Source organism: Schistocerca serialis, chromosome 8 (genome assembly GCF_023864345.2).
Source record: "Schistocerca serialis cubense isolate TAMUIC-IGC-003099 chromosome 8, iqSchSeri2.2, whole genome shotgun sequence".
Taxonomy (NCBI): Eukaryota; Metazoa; Arthropoda; class Insecta; order Orthoptera; family Acrididae; genus Schistocerca; species Schistocerca serialis.
In genome coordinates this window covers 51,735,631-51,758,178 of record NC_064645.1, presented here as the reverse complement: position 1 = coordinate 51,758,178, position 22,548 = coordinate 51,735,631, and the positions used below count along the sequence as shown (strand labels likewise).

Genomic DNA, 22,548 nt, shown 5'->3' with positions numbered 1-22,548 from the left:
CAGCGCCATCTTCCGTACAGTAGGAGTAAACATCACGTGCAAACAAAAACAAACACTATTCATGCAGTTTCGAATCAACTGTTGGGAGATACGTATGTGAATTACGTACCGGAATATGGCATCCTGCTGCTTGCACTGCCGTCGTTTTGATACGGACATGACTTTCGTATTTAACGATAACTCTGGAATTAAACGTTTATGGAAAAACATTTATAGAACATTTTTGTCTTATATTTACCTCACAAATACACCCTTAAAATATTTACATGCATTTTTGAATCACCCTGTATATATATATATATATAAATAAAGTCATTCTTTTTCATGCAGTTCAGTCTCACCATTCTCACCTTAACCTACATTAGTTTTCAGATCTGCGTTTGGTATCAAACATTTCGAGCAGTAAAGATAATCCAGTTTCTGTCAGAGGATATGTGCAAATGTTTTGCAAAGAAATATCGTCAGCTTACTGCCTTTAATCTCTGCAATTCCTATCCTCTTATGTGTCTGTATGGACCTCTGTATAGTTATGGTCACTACATAGAGGATACATTGTCTGATAGGAAAAGTTACTTCCTTATCATAATAGTGGTAACGAAATTATGTTCAGTTTATCTTCTGTGGAAAAGGCAGAGTGTGTGTTATAAAATGGGAAGATATGAAAATGATGCCATTTATTGACTAATCAAAGCTAAGATATCAAATTCGTTTAGAGAGGAAAATAAACTGCGTCAGCTTATAAAAAGAGTTACAGTTCCTGAAAATGCGAAGCTACGAAATGCTTGTAAAATCTGCGAGTAACTAGAAGCAGGTAGCCAGTCCCACACTAAAAACAGGCAAAACAAGAGTTCATAACGATGTTTAAGTACGTATCCAAGCTGCATAAAATATCTTTACTTTCTGACGAATCGTATTGTCGTATCATGGATGTTTTGCTTTTATTGCAGATCTCCCTCTCTCTCTTCCTAAAATTTTCCTCATAATTTGTTCCACATCGAGAACAGTAGCACGAAATCGTCTTCAGTAAAAATGATAGAACAAGAAAATATAGAAGAAAATTACGAACATTAAAGGACTCACTTTAGCGAACACTAACTCATTAAAGCAATGTGGTTTGGAAAATAAATTTAGTCTGAAGGATTAAGGGGTGAATGACTCCATTCTAGACTACCAAAGTGGTGGATGTTTCTTTTCGGTTGGTAGTCGCGTTTAGCAGACAGCTTTACACGGCACGACGGGCAGGTGGGCCACCGCCGGCGCCTGTTGTCCGTCTGCTGGAGCCTCCAGACTCTCCAGATTCTCCGGACTCTGGAGACTGCGCGAGGGCGTCTGCCAAGGCGGCGGGGTCCAGGAACCCCAGCTGGGGCGGCGCCTCCCGCTGCTCCCTGCAACGTGTGCCAACAACTCGCGTGAACCGACGCTCTGCGTGGAGCAAGTTCTATTGTAGACTGAAATGTCATGTACAGCTGTCTACAGGGGAATTTTGTAATATATACTGATCAGACAGAACATTATGACAACCGACCTACTATCGATATAAATACCACCAGGCGGTAGAGTAACCTGGCGACGAATGACTGCTACTCAGTCACACGCACACTGTATGTAGTATGTCAGCGTGGTGTGTGTGTGTGTGTGTGTGTGTGTGTGTGTGTGTGTATGTGTGTGTGTGTGTGTGTGTGTGTAACAGTACATCGAACACTTCTAGCGATGGGCCTCTGCAGCCGACGACCCGTGCATGTGCCAATGTTTACAGGCACGTGACCGTGTGCACTAGTCATTTGCGCAGTGCAGTGCGTTGCATTGACTCATGAATCCCAACAGTGATGCTGATGTGAGGGCATAATTCCATCGTCTTCCAGGGCAACACCCGCTTGACATTTGTACTGTGAAACAGAGAAGTTGGCAGTGGCTCCATTATGCTCTGGGGAACATTCACGTGAGCAACCATGGGTCCAGTGGAGCTCATGCAAGGCACCATGACGGCCAAGGACTGTCGCACACTGGTAGTAGATCACGTACACCCCTTCTTGATCATGTTTCCCGACGGCAGCGGAATTTTTCAACCAGATAACGCGCTATGCCACAAGGCCAAGAGTGCGATGGAATGGTTCTAAGACCACAGTGACGAGTTATAGTTAATGTGCTGACCTCCAGCTCGCCAGAATTGAACCCGATCTAACTCATCCGGGATGCGATTGAACTTTGCGTCAGAGCTCATTGCCCTCCTCCCCAGAATTTATGAGGATTAGGTGACGTGTGTATAGATGTACGTACGTACGTGTGTGTGTGTGTGTGTGTGTGTGTGTGTGTGTGTGTGTGTGTGTGTGGTGACACCTCCCTTCAGCGACCTACCAAGGCATGATTGCTTCCATGCCACGACGCATCGCCGCTGTAATTCGTGCCAGAATAGGACATACCGGCTATTAGTTGGGTGGCCGTAAAGTTCTGCAACTGGCTGATCAGTGTGTTATGACTGTCTTACGTTCTATGAGCAACATAGACATGTCCAGCATTGTCTCGACAGTCTTGTTAAATTCAACTCTGCTCTTCACAAATCACGATTGCCAGTGACGCAATAGAGGAAATAAGTTTGTTACGGCGCTTCTAAATTTGTTAATGTTTTGTTTGGTTGCACGCTAACACCTAGAAAAAGGAAGTACTGTATCCTAAGCGATATCAACAACGTATTTGAGTACATCGAAAATTGTCTGATGTGTGTTGGACCTTTGTTGAAATTTTACGTTACTGGCTTCGTAGACAGCGTTATTTGCGTCTCAGGAGGGTTTCACATAGAGGAAATTCCACCCATCACTTGATTGAGAAATTCTATATTTGAAGCAAGCAACCATTCATATTGGGCACACGATACAATTTTGCAAATATTTTGGTCACCCTTTTTTAATCATCATGCGTTTCGATACATCAGAACACAGCTGTGGCGAGAGCAAGACCTACATTATAAGAAAGTCTACTTTTCATCCCTAATACAGCAATTTCTTCTCATACAATAAAATACGGAGCAAAGGTCACGAGATTGAGCACAATACTCAGAAAATAGGACACTCACTCATGCTTGTACAACTACTTTTTGTTGGTATTTTAATTTTTTCAGATGCTAAATATGGGTTGTGTGATGTCATTTTCTGTTGCTTTGAGATTCGCTCTTTCTGGCGTCTTTTCGTACTCCCCTTCCCTGTCACTTAACACCTCATATCCCACCCTTTCCCTAATCATGTTTATCTTTCAATATTTCTATGGATGATACGTTTATGCTGCTAGCAAATAACTATGTTCCAACTATGTAACCTCTATGTTTTTTTGATTTTACGCCACTGTCATTTACGTTTCACACTGTTACTCTTTCACATACTGGTTTCTGAACGTTGGGCGCATGTTTTTACTTATAACCTTCAACATACGCTTTTCTGCACCCTTATTTAAGGTATCCTTTAAGGTTTTGCTCTTACTAATGTACATTTTAACCCATTGGTTTTAGTCAGGTAGTACGTTTGTAATTTTGGCAATATGATTTTTCGTTACGTTGGGCATTACTGTAGTTTTCCTAGTGGCTTTGTCACAGCCGGGTTGTAAAACATCAAAACAAACATGTTAGCCATTGTACTAATGGTGCACTGTTCCGTTTCTGCTCCTATTGTTTAATTTATATGCAATGCTGACCACGTCTGCATTTGTACTAAGTTTATACACTCGTCTGGCTTCTTTCGTTGTTACTTCAGGTAACAGTACACTGACTTTTTCTTTTACATACTAGAGGTTTCTCATAGCAGCCATTATTTGGTATTAAATTTATTATCTATACGACATAACACCATCTGGCGTCTGTAATATTTTCATCATCGGTAAGTTATCTGTCCACAGTGAGCTTGGCACTTCACTCCACTGGTATGGAAATTATTATCAGTGATTTGTGTGCTCACTTTTGTGATCTTTGCTTTGTGTTTTATTGCAAGTGTAAGTAGAAAATACTCTATTATAATTGGAAAAATTAATTACATTTCTTATAATGTATTTCTCGTTCTCGCCACACCTGTTTTATGATGTATCGGAGCGCAGATAGTCTTGGTCGTAAATTTATTCACTATTTCCTACGCGAAATTCTACCTGGTACAAATTGCAGTAATATCCGATTGTGCCTCGAATTATCAATCTAGTGCTCTTAACGTGCTCCTAACGTGGAAAATGCAAGGCTGCGTACTCGTGCCATACAAGCATTTGTGAGTGAAAGTGTGAGCACACGTCAAGACAGAGGTCCACAAATACTCAATCGTAGGCAGAGGGCAGGGATCACCGCAATGCACTGGTAATGTAAAGGCCACTAGTCATCTAAACCTGCCACCAACTGATGCCCAAATAACTGGACGCCACTTAAGCATTACGACAAGGAGTCTACGCGACACCATTATACACTACGGGCCATTAAAATTTCTACACGAAGAAGAAATGCAGATGATAAACGGGTTTTCATTTGACAAATATACTACAAATGACATGTGATTACATTTTCACGTAATTTGGGTGCATGGGTCCTGAGAACTCACTACCCAGAACAACCACCTCTGGCCGTAATAACGAGCTTGATACGCCTGGGCATTGAGTCAAACAGAGCTTGGATGGCGTGTACAGGTACAGCTGCCCATGCAGCTTCAACACGATACCACAGTTCATCAAGAGTAGTGACTGGCGTATTGTGACGAGCCAGTTGCTCGGCCATCATTGACGAGACGTTTTCAATTTGTGAGAGATCTGGAGAATGTGCTGGCCAGGGCAGCAGTCTTACATTTTCTCTATCCAGAAAGGCCCGTACAAGACCTGCAACATGCGGTCGTGAATTATCCTGCTGAAATGTAGGGTTTCGCAGGGATCGAATGAAGAGTAAAGCCACGGGTCGTAACATCTGAAATGCAACGTCCACTGTTCAAAGTGCCGTCAATGCGAACAAGAGATAACCGAGACGTGTAAGCAATGGCACCCCATACCATCACGCCGGGTGATACGCCAGTATGGCGATGAATACACGGTTCCAATGTGCGTTGACCGCGATGTCGCCAAACACGGGTGCGACCGTCATGATGCTGTAAACAGAACATGGTTTCATCCGAAAAAATGACATTTTGCCATTCGTGCACCCAGGTTCGTCGTTGAATACACCATCGCAGGCGCTCCTGTCTGTGATGCAGGAGTCAAGGGTAACCGCAGCCATGGTCTCCCAGCTGAAAGTCCATGCGGCTGCAAACGCCGTCAAACTGTTCGTTGCAGATGGTTGTCTTGCGAACGCCTCCATCTATTGACTCTGGGATCGAGACGTGGCTACACCATCCGTTACAATCATGAGGATAAGATGCCTGCCATCTCGACTGCTAGTGATACGAGGCCGTTGGGATCCAGCGCGGCGTTCCGTATTACCCTCCTGAACTCACCGATTCCATATTCTGCTAACAGTCATTGGATCCCGACAAACGCGAGCAGCAATGTCGCGGTACGATAAACCGCAATCGCGATAGGCTACAATCCGACCTTTATCAAAGTCGGAAACGTGGTGGTACACATTTCTCCTCACACGAGGCATCACGACAACGTTTCACCAGGCAACGCCGGTCAACTGCTGTTTGTGTATGAGATATCGGCTGGAAACCACGTAAGTGTTGCCACCGGCGCCAACCTTGCTGTGATTTGCAAATGATTAGCTTTTCAGAGAATTCGCACATCATCTTCCTGTCCGTTAAATTTCGCGTCTGTAATACGTCTTCTTCGTGGTGTAGCAATTTTAATGGCCAGTAGTGTAAGTAACTATTTTAACGTTATTCCTTACCACGTACATGTTCAGCACTACCAAAGTAGTACACATCTCTAGGACGGTGAACACACTGAGCGCACAGCGGCGGGTCGGCGTTACCTGTTTGCCGGGGAGGACGCGTCCGCTGGTGGGTAGCTGGCGGCTCCTCTGGTCTGGTCCGACGGCTTGAGAGCGTCCGCCAGCGCCTCGGGGTCGAAGTACCACCGCAGAGGAAAAAGAGAGCCGCCGGGCAAGGCTGGGGCTGGCCAGGGTGTCCTCTGCTCCCTGCAATGGAGCACACTCGCGTAGAGCGGCGATGTTCAGATCTTCCTCCGTCTACGTGGAACTCTCAACCTATGCTACATTCAAAGAGGACATAATTCTTACACGTCCAATGCGACTTGGGCCTCACCAAGGTGTTTTTTTTTTGGTGGGGTTTAAGGGCGCTCAACTACTGAGGTCATTAGCGCCCAGTCACAGTTGTTAGAGCACATGGAATATAGTAAAACTCAAGGGGAGGGGGGGACACCAGGAAGGCCTGAAAGATGCAGATAAAATTAGTAAAAAGTTAGATGTCTTTGGACAAGCCAGTCAAAGTTACAAAACGCAGAACACGAGCAGCTGCTCGAGCGTCATCAGCTAAAATACTCGGTAAAGTAGATGGCAGGGACAGGACAACACGAGATTGACTAAAGTGGGGACACGACAATAAAACATGGCACACTGTTAATGCCTGACCACAAGGGCACTGCGGGGCTGGGTCACCAGAGAGCAGGTAGCGGTGGCTAAACCGGCAATGCCCAATCCGCAACCTGGTCAGAAGGACCTCTTCTCGCCGAGATGGTCGGGAGGAGGTTGTCCAAGCAGTTGGGAGCGGTTTTACTGCCCGGAGCTTGTTTCCTTGGAGGGATGGCCAAGCATCCCACCACAACGACACAAGCCTCTTACAAACAACCCCACGAACGTCAGATGACGGGACACAACGGGAGGCTGGCCGAGGCAGGAGGACTACAGCCTTGGCTGCAGCATCTGCAGCCTCATTCCCAGGCACTCCTACATGTCCGGGAACCCACAGAAAGCTGACAGGAGAACCATTATCAGCGAAAGAGTGGAGGGACTGCTGTATCCGTTGAACCAAGGGATGGACCGGATAGTGAGCTCCAAGGCTCTGAAGAGCACTCAGTGAGTCAGAGCAGAGTACATACGATGAATGGCGGTGGCGGCGGGCATACTGACTGGCCTGATGGAGAGCAAAAAGCTCGGCTGTAAAGCTGGAACATTGGTCGAGGAGCCGGTATTTAAAGGTGGCGGCCCCGACGACAAAGGCACAGCTGACATCATCGTCAGTTTTGGAGCCATCGGTGTAAATAAAGGTCTGACCGGCAAGTTGAGCACGAAGTTCGACAAACCGTGAGCAATACACTGCAGCCTGAGTACCCTCCTTCGGGAGTGAGCTGAGGTCGAGGTAAATATGAACCGGAGCCTGGAGCCTAGGTGGTGTCGGGCTCTCACCCTCTCTGAAGGTGGTAGGGAGGGTAAAATCCAATTGTCGAAGCAGGCGACGGAAGCGGACTCCGGGGGGCAGCAGGGCAGACACATACAACCTGTACTGACGGTCGAGAGAATCGGCGAAGAAGGACTGGTAAGAGGGGTGGTCGGGCATAGACAACAGCCGGCAGGCATACCGACACAGCAGTACGTCGCGCCGGTAGGTCGATGGTAATTCGGCAGCTTCAGCATAAAGACTTTCGACAGGACTTGTGTAGAAGGCTCCGGTCGCAAGACGTAACCCCCGATGGTGGATGGAGTTGAGCCGGCGTAAGAGGGATGGCTGACCAGACGAGTAGACGAAGCTCCCATAATCCAGCTTCGATCGGACTATGGACCGATACAAGCGAAGCAGGACAGTGCGATCCGCTCACTAAGATAAACCACTAAGAACTATGAGGACATTAAGGGAACGTGTACAACGGGCCGCCAAATAAGAGACATGTGGAGACCAACAAAGTTTCCTGTCCAACGTGAGCCCTAGAAACTTAGTTGTGTCCACGAATGGGAGAACAACGGGACCGAGATGTAAGGATGGCGGAAGGAACGCTTTATATCGCCAAAAGTTGATACAAACCGTCTTCTCTTCAGAGAACCGGAAGCCATTTGCCACGCTCCATGAGTAGAGGCTGTCTAGAGAACGCTGAAGGCAGCGCTCCAGGAGGCATGTTCTCTGGGCACTGCAGTAGATCGCGAAGTCATCGACAAAGAGAGAGCCTGAGACATTAGATGGAATGCAATCCATAATTGGATTGATCGCGATGGCAAAAAGGGCTACGCTCAAGACGGAGCCCTGAGGCACTCCGTTCTCCTGGAGGAAGATGTCTGACAATACGGAACCCACACGTACCCTAAACTTTCGATCCGTTAAAAAGGAATCAAAAGGGGCAGACGACCGCGTAGGCTCCACCTGTGCATAGTGCGGAGGATACCTCCTCTCCAACAGGTATCATAAGCCTTCTCCAAGTCGAAGAACACGGCTACCGTTTGGCGCCTGCGCAAAAAGTTGTTCATGATGAATGTCGACAGGGTCACAAGGTGGTCAACAGCGGAGCGGCGGCGACGAAAGCCGCATTGGACACTGGTAAGTAGCCGTCGAGATTCAAGAATCCAGACTAATTGAGCATGAACCATGCACTCCATCACCTTACAGACACAGCTTGTAAGAGAAATGGGGCGGTAACTAGAAGGAAGGTGTCTATCCTTTCCAGGTTTGGGTATAGGAACAACGACGGCGTCACCCCAATGCATGGGGACCTGACCTTCGGTCCAGACGCGATTGTAGGTACGAAGAAGGAAGCTTTTGCCTGTCGGAGAAAGGTGTGCCAGCATCTGAACGTGAATGGCATCTGGCCCCAGAGCAGAGGACCGGGACAGTGCAAGCGCACGTTCAAGTTCCCGCATAGTAAAGGGGGCATTATAAGTTTCCAGATTCAGCGAGTGGAAGGAAGGTCGCCGAGCCTCTTCTGCCTCTTTCCTGGGAAGGAAGGCAGGGTGGTAATGGGCGGAGCTTGAAACCTCCGCGAAAAACCGGCCGAAGGCGTTGGAGACAGCCACAGGATCAACAAGGACCTCATTACCTGAGGCCAGGCCAGGTACCAAGGAGTGGGCCTTAATGCCCGACAGCCGGCGCAGGCCCCTCATACAACAGAAGAGGGAGTAAAACTGTTAAAGGAGCTGGTGAAAGAGGCCCAACAAGCTTTTTTGCTGTCTTTGATGACTTTACGGCATTGCGCTCTGAGTCTTTTGTATTCAATACAATTCGCCAACGTAGGATGGCGGCGAAAGGTGCGTAAAGCACGTCGTCGAGCACGGATAGCGTCTCTACAAGCCTCGTTCCACCAGGGGACGGAAACGCGACGTGAAGGAGTACGAGGTATGGAACGTTCGGCAGCATGGATAATAACAGCCGTGAGGTATTCGACCTGACTGTCAGAACTGGGAAAAATCGTGGTCCGGAAAGGTCGCCAGGGAGGAGTAAAGTCCCCAGTCAGCTTTCAGTATGTTCCAGCTCGAAGGACGTGGGGATGGGGTGGGGTGCAGGAGACGAACGACACAGGGGAAGTGGTCGCTCGAATAGGTGTCAGAAAGGACATACCACTCGAACCGACGGGCAAGAGTGGTAGTACAGATCGAGAGGTCCAAGTGGGAGTAGGTATGAGTAGAGTCCGAAAGGAAAGTCGGGGCGCCGGTATTGAGGCAGACAAGATTGAGATGGTTGAAGACATCCGCCAAGAGTGAGCCTCTTGGACAGGATGCAGGAGAGCCCCAAAGGGGATGATGGGCATTGAAGTCGCCAAACAATAAGAACGGCAGAGGAAGCTGAACAATCAGGTGCATCATGTCAGCCCGACTAACTGCGGACGACCATGTAGTGTAGACGCTACAAACAGAAAAAGTGAAGGCAGAAAGAGTAATACGGACAGCTCTTGCTTGGAGTGGGGTGGTCAATGGGATGGAATGGTAATAGAAATCGTCCCAAACGAGCAACATGAACCCACCATGAGCTGGGATACCGTCCACAGGGGTGAGGTCATACCGCTCCGAGGTATAGTGGGTAAAGGCAATACAGTAAGTCGGGCGCAACTTGGTTTCCTGGAGACCAAGGACGAGCGGACAGTGCAGGCGGAGGAGCAGTTTTAATTCCTCCCGATTAGATCAAATACCTCTTATGTTCCAATGTAACAAGGCCATCGCTAGTCAAAAAAGAGGGGGAACGAGACGGGGAAGAGCTGGTCACCTCGACGGCCACGGAGGGCCAGGTTTCGAGAGAACAACGCTACAACCGGCGGGAGGCGGATCCTGTTCCATCGAGTCGTCACCAGCTGCGGTTGCCGTCCCGGGTTGTGTAGGAGGGGCAGCATCATTTGCCGACGAGAGGCCAGCTGAGCGCCTGGCAGCAGAGCGTTCCGGCGAAACTGAGGACGGCCGGGAGCAGCGACTCACGGATGGAGCGTCAGACAAAACGCGCCGGGGTGGAGAGGGGGATAGAGACGCCGCCTTGGAAGCCTTCTTGGAAGCCGCCTTGGAAGCCGCCTTGGAAGCCGCCTTGGAAGCCGCCTTGGAAGCCGCCTTGGAAGCCGCCTTGGAAGCCGCCTTGGAAGCCGCCTTGGAAGCCGCCTTGGAAGCCGCCTTGGAAGCCGCCTTGGAAGCCGCCTTGGAAGCCTTCTTGGAAGCCTTCTTGGAAGCCTTCTTGGAAGCCTTCTTGGAAGCCTTCTTGGAAGCCTTCTTGGAAGCCTTCTTGGAAGCCTTCTTGGAAGCCTTCTTGGAAGCCTTCTTGGAAGCCTTCTTGGAAGCCTTCTTGGAAGCCTTCTTGGAAGCCTTCTTGGAAGCCTTCTTGGAAGTCAGAGGAGGCGCAGGGATGGTGGGCTGGACCCAACGAAGGTCCTCACGCACAGGGTCCGTTTTGTAACGCCGGACCTCGGAAGCTGGGGTATGGAACGTTTCCCCGATGGACACCTGAGAAGATCGCTTCTCAGGCGGCGGGGGGGGGGGAGGAGGAGGAGGAGGAGGAAGGGTGGCCCCTGGGGCAGAGAGAGTGGGGCCATGGGGGAGGAGGATTTGGAAGGGAGGGATTTGGGAGGCAGAGGCATAGACCCCGGATGGGGGGAGGATGCGGATTGGGGGCAGGATAGGGGTGAGGATACCATGGAAGGAGTGGACACAACTGAGGCAAACGAAGTGGCCAGTGACACGGGATGGAGGCGGTCACACTTCTTCCTGGCCTCAGAATAAGAGAGACGATCCAAGGTTTTGATTTCTTGAATCTTCTCCTTCTGATACACGGGGCAGTCTGAGGATCTAGGCAAGTGGATGCCAGGACAATTAATGGACCGAGGTGGTGGGGTGCATGTATGTTCCTCACGAAGAGGATGTCCACTATCGCCACAAAGGGGCTCAACCTCACACCGTGACGACGTGTGCCCGAAGCGCGAACACCTAAAACAGCGCATAGGAGGCGGGACGTAAGGTCGCACGTCGCACCGGTAGCACATCACCTTTACCTTCTCCGGGAGAACGTCCCCCTCGAAGGCGAGGATAAAGGCCCCGGTGTCGATGCAACTGTCTTTAGGGCCGCGCTGGACTCGCCGGACGAAATGCGCGCCTCGGCGCTCCAGGTTGGCCCTGACTTCTCATCAGATTGCAGCAGGAGGTCCCGATGAAAAATAACCCCCTGCGTCCTATTTAGTGCCAGATGCGGGACAATGGACACTAGGATGTCCCGTAGGCGGTCGCACGCCTGGAGCGCCGCCGACTGTGTGGCGGAGGTGGTCTTTATAAGAACGGACCCCGAACGCATCTTGCTGAGAGCCTCGATTTCCCTGAAGATGTCCTCAACGTGCTGAACAAAGAACATGGGCTTGGAGGTGGCGAAAGTCCCCCTATCGGTTCGAGAACAGACCAAATAGCAGGGGAAGTACTTCGCCCCAAGCCGGCGGGCCTGTCCCCCCTCCCAGGGAGTGGCCAAAGGGGAAAGGGCAGGAGAACCAGAGACAGTACCTTTCGTTTTGAAAGACTGTCGCAGAGCGACCCGATACGTGTTGACGTTTCATCTGCCAAACGTCCGCCCCGATACCACCCACTCCGTCCAGGGGCTCTCCCAACGGGCGCCACCCAGTCTCAAGGGCCACCTGGCAGGATGACCGTTGCCAGGAGTCCTGATGCCCCAAGGAGACGGGCATCTACTCCTTGGCCGACGTGGGGAGGGTGCAGCTCAGGTATCGGCAGTACGATCCCTGTGTTGTCAGGGGGCTACAACCTAGAGGGTACATGACGACCCCACCACAACGGGCTGGCTACTGTGCTGGATTTCTGGTGCCATGGGAAGTCCATCACGATCGTAGGTGCAGATGGGGACGCACTATGGGCGTAATTTGTACAACCCATCAGGCGTTTAGGCCCAATTGGAGGAATAGTGGGTATGGCTACATCGCCAGTACAATGCTGAGTGCCAAGGTCTTAGTGCACTGAGGACCAGTGGTACACCACGTAAGGTGTCCTTCCCCAAAAGGCTCGTACTTCTGTAAAATTTTGAAAAATGGAGGTCAAACCCCCAAGGGGGACAATCACATGCAAGGCCAAAACGGTTGAAACTCCTTTTAGTCGCCTCTTACGACAGGCAGGAATACCTCGGGCCTATTCTTACCCCGGACCCGCATGGGGGGGGGGGCTCACCAACGTATTTGCTCCCAGGGGATCGTCGTGTCCCACTTTTCTATAGTGTGGTGGTTTACTAACCATTTGAACTCTCAATGTCCACTGCAGGGCACCTGAAACATGTTGCCGCTGCCTGTTTGGAGTAGTGTACCTGGTAAATGAAATGATCGTGTATCATTGATGACCGGAACGCCCCAACCAGGGAAGTTTTGCCGCCGAGCTGCAAGTCTTATGTCAGGTAACGCCACACTTGGCGACTTGCATGACAGTGATGAATGATTAGGACAACGCGATACCCAGCCCAGGAGAGGAGAAAATATCCAGCCCCGGAGAGGAGAAAATATCCAACCCGGCCCGGAATCTAAACTGGGCCTGCTGCACGACGGCGGGCGAACTTCTTACCACTCAGGCAGGCGGACAGTGTGTCAGTACTTCTGTCGGCGCAATTTAGAGTTTTAAGAGGCAGTATTCATCATTTTCATTATTTTAAATTGTACATTAACTGTTTCAGTCTGTTCTCACGACTGGCAGTAGTTGAAACTTGTCAGAAACTTTCGCTACAGTACTCCTTTGACGACACAAAATCAGTGCAGTCAGCATGGAAAGTGATCCGCTACATTGGCGTATGCAGTGGTGTCAGTCTAGCATCCAGCCACTGTCACTGACAAACAAAACACTCATGGTGTGCATCCAGCCACTGATCTTCCGGCCACGGCTGGAAACTCCCGGTTAGTGACTAGTTGGTTGGTTTGTTTGTTGGTTTCGGGGGGAGGAACAAACAGCGAGCTCATGGGTCTCTTAGCCGGCCGGAGTGGCCGAGCGGTTCTAGGAGCTTGAGTCTGGAACCACCCGACCGCTACGGTCGCAGGTTCGAATCCTGCCTCGGGCATGGATGTCTCTGATGTCCTTAGGTTAGTTAGGTTTAAGTAGTTCTGAGTGGTAGGGGACTGATGACCTCAGATGTTAAGGCCCATTGTGCTCACAGGCATTTGAACCTTTCACCGTTCCCGTCGCATTAAGCAAGGATGGGGAAGTAAATCGGCCGTGCCCTTTGAAGGAAACCATCCCGTTATTTGCCTGAAGCAATTTAGGGAAATTACAGTAAACCAAAATCAGGATGGCCGGACGCGGGTCTGAACCGTCGACCTCCTGAATACGAATCCAGTGTGCTGACTATTGAGCCACCTCGCTCGGTGTTTACTGGTACATGTGACTCCTGTAGTGGACCGGCACATCAGTTTTGTCATTCGGAAGTATTTTACTATTAGATTTCCTGTCAAAATTATTGATGCTTGTAATCAGTAACGTCAATGATCGCCAGGATTAAGACGTCTACTTTTTTTATTAATCGCCTCTTTCCTATATACTGTGTAACAGTCTCCGTTTTAATGAGCCAGGCTGGGCACAGAGGTCCAGATGAGTGTTCGGTCCGCCTTCCGAAGTATTGATCTCTCGACAAATGTAATTGTTTAAAATATTGTCACATAAATAAAACCGATGCCAGGCGGGGAAGAGGGGGGGGGGGGGGGGGGGGTGAGACCACATGGATACTAGATTAAAAAAGGTAGCACATTTACCAGGTGCCTGAATATTTTAACATGACGATTGAATTACATGCGCGGCGCGCAAAGAGAGAAAACGAACTGTAAGAAATTTTATTCTTTATGATCGCACAGATAGCTGAGGGCTCAACTGGCTCGTCCAAGGACCTACTTCAGACTAACAAAGCAAGCACGCTATCGATCTGAAATTTCGCACGTTAAAATGCGCTAAAATCCATTAATTGCACAGAAAATTCAACACAGCCTAAATTCACTCGAGGGAACAACTGATTATCGCTGATCAACACAGCAGACAAGTTCACGCCATGTGGTGCGAAGCAAGAAGGAAAATTTATATTACAGGTGAAACCGAAAGAATTCAAACTACAATAATAAGTGAAAACGTTCACACGAGAATGTAACCATGCAAGCCTACACTCTTAGGAAAATCTACTGTAACGTAATGTCTGCATCACTAGATGGGAAGCCTTTGCACGCTAGTGGTTCTGGTAGCAAAAATAAAGTAACGAAAGACAATTATTAAAATTGGTAAATTGTATCATGGCCTATACTGCGTAAACTGTCATATAATGAACCTATCGCTGTAATAAAATGTGACCTATTATTTCAGCTAGCCTTAAGACTAAGCTCAGTCTTAAGCTACCGACCACACTCACCGACTGCCCAGCGTCAAGTGCCTGAGTAAGCACCTCTGAAAACAACGAATCTCAGCAGGTAGCCAGAACAGACCAAAGGAGTTGCTCCTGGTACCAACCTGCCTACTCTCGATAAAGACTACTTAGAAGGCACAAACCTCTTTGCTTTGACTGAACACCCAAAGTTGGCCAAACTGAACACAGCAGACAGGAAGGTCCATACTGCAAGCTACCAATGGAAACACGAAAAATCGCATTCAATTGCACTTTCACACAGACAGTAATGTGAAGGATGGAAATCTAGCAGCATAAAATATTTTCAGTGTGTATCTAATTGAGGGCTTGCATGTGAACAATTAGGTAATTTAGGTACTTTTATAGCGATGCTCTACACAGACCTTTCAGTGGATTTCCATATCCCGATTCACCAGTTACAGCTTGATCCCATTCCTCAAGTTGTCCACTCTGTCAGGACATTCGAGTGTTAGATCACTGCTGCCCCATATCCATCGTGAGTTCTCTGATTCTGTTTCGCTGAAGTGATTTGTTATTCAACAGAACCTTGATGAAATGCACATGGGCCAATGGTGAGCCATATGATTATCGGCCAGTCCGACCAATGCAGACTTGCGATATTTGCAAGGTAATGTCGGAAGCTCACCTGTACCGTTAACTGCTACGTACCAATTATGGTTCACATGTACCATGAGGAAAATACGGCTGAACTTAACACTGGTTGGTTTCAGACAACTGGGAGGGCTGGGTTAATACTGTCAGGAGCGAAACATCGTGACAGTTCCATATTGGCATCTGGATGCAAATTACGACTGATAAAACTGAAGGAAGAGCACAAACGTGCAAAAGAGAAAGGGAAGAAGGGGTTGAAGGGAACACCTAGAATGACGTCTCGATAACTTAGGGTTCTCTTCACTGAGTGGCCCATTATCTGTCCGATGGCCAACAGAGCTCCGATGGCTAAGTGCCGATGCACAACCCAGAAGGGATGCAGTGCCAAAGGCTCAGCAAAGGAGTGTGTTTCGGCTGGGATTCTGTAGGAATGAAAACCGGCTTGTGTCTATTCAAGGGTTCTCAGAGTGCTGCACAGTAATGTGAAATCGCTCTCCGACCTATGGTCCAGCTCTGCAATCAATATTTCGGAAACGAGTTCATTTTCAAGACTACAAAACAGCTGCAATAGCATGGTGTGGCCACCCACTGAAGTGAAACTGACGTGGACCAACAAATCTAGTCTTCGTTGGAGAAATCCTTGTCATTCATTGCAAGTCATCAGGAACGTCTCAGTGGAAGAGTGGCGCTAGGTTTAACACTACCGTCTGTACCACTTTTGGGACTGCGTGACTTGCGCTTAGCGACCTAGTGTGAAATCTGGAAACCCACCGAGGGTTTGCCGAATGCATGCCATGAAAGATATCTGCTGTGTGCCGGTCGGAAGGTTGTTCAGTGCGCTATTGAATACCTTGTCACTGTCATTTGTAGGAGGCGCTGTGCCCGGTATAAAATGACAAGGTAAACCAGCGATATTTGTATCGACAAATCACAGCAAAGAAGTTGTCACATTCATCCTAAGTGGAAGACATACTTCATCTTATAGAAAACGAGTTGTCTAATACTTCACACAGCATGCAAAATGGCAGAAAAACAGATTGCAGTACTGAGCACAAGCAGGGAGAGGGAGAGAGGGGGAGAGAGAGAGGAGAAAAGGAAAAGTGGTATAGTCATTGAGAACTGACATTTGGTATACATTCCTTCAAAAATTTCATTTATGATAACTTAATTGATTGAATGTAATGTTCATTATATTTCTTCAAGTTTCTTTATGCATATTACACCTTTTCATAAAATGGTTTCCTGAATGTCTCATCGCATCTACTGCCTCACGATATAATTTTAAATATCAGGCGATAATTACAATAATTAGTTCACTCTTTAAGAAACTAAGAATTCAGCAAACAATGTAATTATTACAGCAATTCAAGTTTGGAGAAATTAGAGTGGAGGAATGATTCGCTGAAATTTCTACTGTGTGCATATTCTAGACTACCAGAGTGGTCTATATCCTCAGGAGAGGGATGTCCAGCGGACTGCGTCTTACCGAGCAGAGGGCGATGAGCTGCTGCCGGAGACGGGGGCGCCTGGTGAGCGGCCAGCAGCAGCTGCTGCTGCTGCTGCTGCTGCTGCTGCTGCTGTTCCTCCTCCGGACGGCGCCAGAGCTTCAGCCAGCATCTCGGGGTCGAAGTAGCCCTGCACGGGCCGCGACCCCCACGCTTCCCTGGAACACGCGAGGCCTCGCGTCAGCCGGTAGACTGTGTGGCGGCCTCTCATGGCTCTCCGAGGAGCGAGCGACTCTAGCTCCCGTAGCAGTGACGCCAACACAATGTACATACGTGTCCTGATATCTGGAGAGAGTGCTGCACTAAAGGCCTTACACTTCACACTCCAGGACTGGGATCAGTATGAAGTGTAAGGCGTACGAACAACCTAGAAGTGTCTGCTACATACACAACTGGTCATTAAAATTGCTACACCACGAAGATGACGTGCTACAGACGCGAAATTTCACCAACAGGAAGATGCTGTGATATGCAAATCATTAGCTTTTCAGAGCATTCACCCAAAGTTGGCGCCGGTGGCAACACCTACAACGTGCCGACATGAACGTTTACAACCGATTTCTCATACACAAACAGCAGTTGACCGGCGTTGCCTGGTGAAACGTTGTTGTGATGCCTCGTGTAAGGAGGAGAAATGCATACCATCACGTTTGCGACTTTGATAAAGGTCTGACTGTAGCCTATCGCGATTGCGGTTTATCGCATCGCGACATTGCTGCTCGCGTCGGTCAAGATCCAATGACTTAGCAGAATATGGAATCGGTGGGTTCAGGAGGGTAATACGGAACGCCGGGCTGGATCCCAGCGGCCTCCAATCACTAGCAGCCGAGATGACAGGCACTTATCCGCATGGCTGTAACGGATCGTGCAGCCACGTCTCGATCCCTGAGTCAACAGATGTGGACGTTTGCAAGACAACAACCATCTGCACGAACAGTTCGACGTCGTTTCCAGCAGCATGGACTTTCAGCTCGGAGCCCGTGGCTGTGGTTACTCCTAACACTGCTTTTTTTTTTTTTGTGGTTTTCGGGCGCACAACTTCAATGGTCATTAGCGCCCTGACTACTCTAAGAATGCACCGCGAGGCACAAGTTGACAACAACAACTAAAAGGGAAAACACAATAAAAGACAGACTGACATGCATAGGATTAAAAAAACACCATCAAACGTCCTTAGCGAGGTTTGTCAAATTGAGAAAACAAAGAACACGAGCAGCTGCTCGTGCGTCATCCGCTAAAATGGCATCTAAAGTATGAGGCAGGTTAAGATCGAGGCGCAGTGTGTTAAGATCTGGACAGGACATTAAAATGTGCCTAACCGTCAGCAAGTGCCCACATGGGCAGAACGGCTCCGACGCAGCCGTCAGCAGATGGCGATGGCTGAACCGGCAGTGTCCAATTCTTAACCTTGCTAAAACGACCTCCTCCCGCCGAGAAGGGCGTGAGGAGGACGTCCAAGCCACGGGAAGAGGTTTTAAGGCCCGAAGCTTGCTGTCGGTAAGTGCAGCCCAATCGGCATGCCACAGCGACACAACGCGCCGACAAATGACCCTGCTAAAATCGGACGAAGGGACACAACAAGAAGCTGTCCGAGGCTGGAGGACCGCAGCCTTGGCCGCGGCATCTGCAGCTTCGTTCCCAGGGATACCGACATGGCCAGGAACCCACATAAAGCTAAACGGCGTACCGACGTCCACCAGCTGCTGAAGAGAGCGTTGGATCCGGTGTACGAAAGGGTGAACCGGGTACGGATCACTGAGGCTCTGGATGGCGCTCAGGGAATCTGAGCAGATGACATAAGCAGAATGTCGGTGGTGGCAGATGTAAAGAACAGCCTGGTAGAGGGCAAAGAGCTCAGCTGTGAAGACCGAACAATGGCCATGGAGCCGGTATTGGAAACTTTGTGCCCCGACAATAAAGGAACACCCGACCCCGTCATTGGTCTTAGAGCCATCTGTATAAATGAACGTCATGTTGTTGAACTTCGAACGAAGTTCCAAAAAACGGGAGTGGTAGACCGAACCGGGGGTGACCTCTTTTGGGAGCGAGCTGAGGTCGAGGTGAACGCGGACCTGAGCCTGGAGCCAAGGTGGCGTGCGGCTCTCGCCCACTCGAAAGGTTGCAGGGAGTGAAAAATGAAGGTGTTGAAGGAGGCGACGAAAGCGAACTCCAGGGGGTAGCAAGGCAGAGACATACAACCCGTATTGAAGGTCAGGAGAGTCGTCAAAAAAGGAACGATAAGACGGATGGTCGGGCATTGACAGTAGCCGACAGGCATACCGACAAAGCAGTATATCGCGCCGGTAGGGGAGTGGCAATTCGCCAGCGTCAGCATGAAGACTCTCTACGGGACTGGTATAAAATGCTCCGATCGCAAGTCGTAAACCCCGATGTTGTATGGAGTTGAGGCGGCGTAAGATGGATGGCCGTGCAGAGGAGTATACGAAGCTCCCATAATCCAGCTTGGAGCGGACGATCGACCGATATAGACGAAGTAGGACGGTTCGATCCACTCCCCACGACATACCACTGAGAACACGGACATTTAAAGAACGGGTACAACGGGCGGCCAAATATGACACATGTGGAGACCAGCTAAGTTTCCTGTCAAAGGTAAGGCCTAAAATTTGATTGTCTCCACGAGTGGGAGAGCAACGGGACCGAGTCGTAAGGACGGTGGGAGAAACTCTTTGTAGCGCCAGAAGTTAATACAGACCGTCTTCTCGGCAGAAAAACGGAAGCCATTGGCGACACTCCAGGAGTAAAGACGGTCAAGAGAACGCTGAAGACAGCGCTCCAGGACACGTGTACACTGCGCGCTGCAATAGATGGTAAAATCGTCCACGAAAAGGGAGCCTGATACATCAGCTGGGAGGCAATCCATTATTGGATTGATCGCGATGGCGAAGAGAGCGACGCTCAAAACTGAGCCCTGTGGCACCCCATTCTCCTCGCGAAAGGTGTCGGACAGGACAGAACCCACACGTACCCGAAACTGTCGATCCATTAAAAAGGAACGAATAAAAAGAGGGAGGCGACCGCGAAAGCCCCATGTATGCATGGTGCGGAAAATGCCCGCCCTCCAACAGGTGTCGTAAGCCTTCTCCAAATCAAAGAACACAGCCGCGGTCGGGCGCTTCCGCAAGAAGTTATTCATAATGAAGGTCGACAAGGTAACCAGATGGTCAACAGCAGAGCGGCGCCTTCGAAATCCACATTGTACATTGGTAAGTAGGCGTCGAGACTCGAGCAGCCAAACCAATCGAGAGTTAACCATTCGCTCCATCACGAGATGGGTCGATAACTGGAAGGCAAGTGCTTGTCCTTCCCCGGCTTAGGAATCGGGACAACAATAGACTCGCGCCAGCATGCGGGAACATGTCCCTCAATCCAGATGCGATTGTATGTACGAAGAAGAAAACCTTTACCCGCAGGAGAAAGGTTCTTCAGCATCTGAATATGAATAGAATCAGGCCCTGGAGCGGAGGACCGTGATCGTCCAAGTGCGGTTTCGAGTTCCCGCATGGTGAATGGGGCATTATAATTTTCACAATTCGAGGAGCGGAAGTCAGGTGGCCTAGCCTCCTCTGCCTGTTTGCGGGGGAGGAAGGCAGGGTGGTAATGAGCGGAGCTCGAAACCTCGGCGAAAAAGCGGCCGAAGGCATTGGAGACAGCCTCAGGGGCCACAAGGGCTTCATTCGCGACCTTCAAGCCAGAAACTGGTGAGTGGACCTTAGTGCCAGATAGCCGGCGCAGGCTACCCCAGACAACAGAAGAAGGAGTAGAACTGTTGAAGGTGCTTGTGAAAGCAGCCCAGCTGGCTTTCTTGCTTTCTTTAATAATACGACGACACTGAGCACGTAATCGTTTATAATTGATACAATTCGCCACTGTAGGGTGGCGTTTAAAGGTGCGTAAAGGACGTCGACGAGCACGTAAAGCGTCTCTACATGCTGCGGTCCACCAGGGGACCGGTACGCGACGTGGAGAAGAAGTAGGGTGAGGGATGGAATATTCAGCAGCAGCGAGAATGACTTCCGTGAGGTGTGCGACCTGACGATCGCAGCTTGTGAAGGTTTGATCCTGAAAGGTCGCCCTGGAAGAGAAGAGCCCCCAGTCTGCCTTGGAGATGGTCCAACGAGAGGAGCACGGAGAGGGAGTATGCTGCAGGAGATGGATAACACACGGGAAGTGGTCGCTCGAATATGTATCAGCAAGTGCATACCACTCAAACCGGCGTGCAAGTTGGGGAGTACATATAGAGAGGTCTAAATGGGAATAGGTATGAGATGTGTCCGAAAGAAAAGTAGGGGCGCCAGTATTGAGGCAGACAAGATTGAGCTGGTTGAAAAGGTCTGCTAACAAGGAGCCCCTCGGGCAGGATGCTGGAGAGCCCCAAAGAGGATGGTGGGCATTGAAGTCTCCAGTTAACAAAAATGGTGCAGGTAGCTGAGCAATAAGTTGCGTCATGTCTGCCCTGGTAACGGCAGATGACGATGGAGCGTAAACGGTACAAAAGGAAAACGTAAAAGTGGGGAGAGTAATGCGGATGGCAACTGCCTGCAGGCCGGTGTGCAATGTGATGGGATCGTAGTAAATATCATCCCGGACCAGCAACATAACCCCTCCATGAGCTGGGATACCGACCACAGGAGGTAGGTCAAAACGCACAGAGGTGTAGTGTGCCAAGGCAATTCATGGGCGTAGCTTCGTTTCCTGGAGGGCTACGACGAGCGGACGATGCAAGCGGAGCAGCAACTTCAAGTCCTCTCGGTTGGAGCGAATGCTGCGAATATTCCAGTTAATAAGTGCCATCGTAAGAAAAGGAAGATGAGAGAAGGGGTCACCTCGAAGGCCGCTTAGGGCCTGGCTTCGAGCGAGCACTGCCGCCGCTATCAGTAGGCGGACAGTCATCGTCCATGGGGTCTATAGGGTCATCGGCCATCTCGGGAGGATGGCCGGGAGGGGGAGCTTCCTCCGCCGGTGAACGGCCATATGTTCGGCTACCAGCGGTGCGGCCAGGCGAAACGGATGACGGCCTGGGGCGGCAAGCGCTGGGTGGCGCAGGAGAAGAAAGGCGCCGCGGCGGAGAAGGAGAACTGTGCTTCCTATGCGCCTTTTTAGAAGGACGTTTGGTGGAAGTACCGGTCGAAGGCTGGGAGGTCGAGGGACGGAGGAAGTCTGCACGGGATGGTTCCTTCTTGAAGGCCCGTGCATCTGACTTCGGGGTCTTCGACTTAGCAGAAACTGAGGAAGTGGCTGGTGTCTGTGGGGTGACGGGAGGAAGAGGAGACGTCGACCGCGCGATCTTAGCACTGGCCGAACGGACGACCGTGGTGCTGAAGGTCAGATCGCATGTCTGGGTTGCTACCTCCCGGGTAGTCCGAGGAGAGGCGAGGACAGTGCTGTATTTCCCCGCTGGGAGCAGCGTGGGCTTCCTACTAGCCAATAGCTTGCGAGCAGCCGAGGTGGACACTTTCTCTTTGACTCGAATTTCCTGGATACAGCGTTCTTCCTTATAGACAGGACAGTCGCGGGAGGATGCGGCATGGTCACCCTGACAGTTCACACAACGAGGAGACGGAGGTGGACAGTCACCCTCATGGGCATCCCTGCCACAAGTGACACATTTAGCCGCATTGGAACAAGACTGTCGAGTGTGATTGAAACGCTGACACTGGTAGCAGCGCGTAGGTGTCGGGACATAGGGGCGAACA

General features: G+C 49.9%; 1 protein-coding gene across 1 annotated transcript in view; it reads right to left on the bottom strand.

The window, feature by feature from the left end:
* Positions 1-1,222: 1,222 nt before the first annotated feature.
* LOC126416815 (serine/arginine repetitive matrix protein 1-like) overlaps positions 1,223-22,548 on the bottom strand; it is a 144,671-nt gene continuing 123,345 nt past the window's right edge. Inside the window, exons 9-13 of the mRNA XM_050084698.1 lie at positions 16,813-16,989; positions 12,584-12,615; positions 10,346-10,681; positions 5,918-6,053; positions 1,223-1,385 (exon numbers count right to left, since the gene is read on the bottom strand). Coding sequence (XP_049940655.1) covers positions 1,223-1,385; positions 5,918-6,053; positions 10,346-10,681; positions 12,584-12,615; positions 16,813-16,989 — 844 coding nt within the window. The remainder of the gene's footprint in view (positions 1,386-5,917; positions 6,054-10,345; positions 10,682-12,583; positions 12,616-16,812; positions 16,990-22,548) is intronic.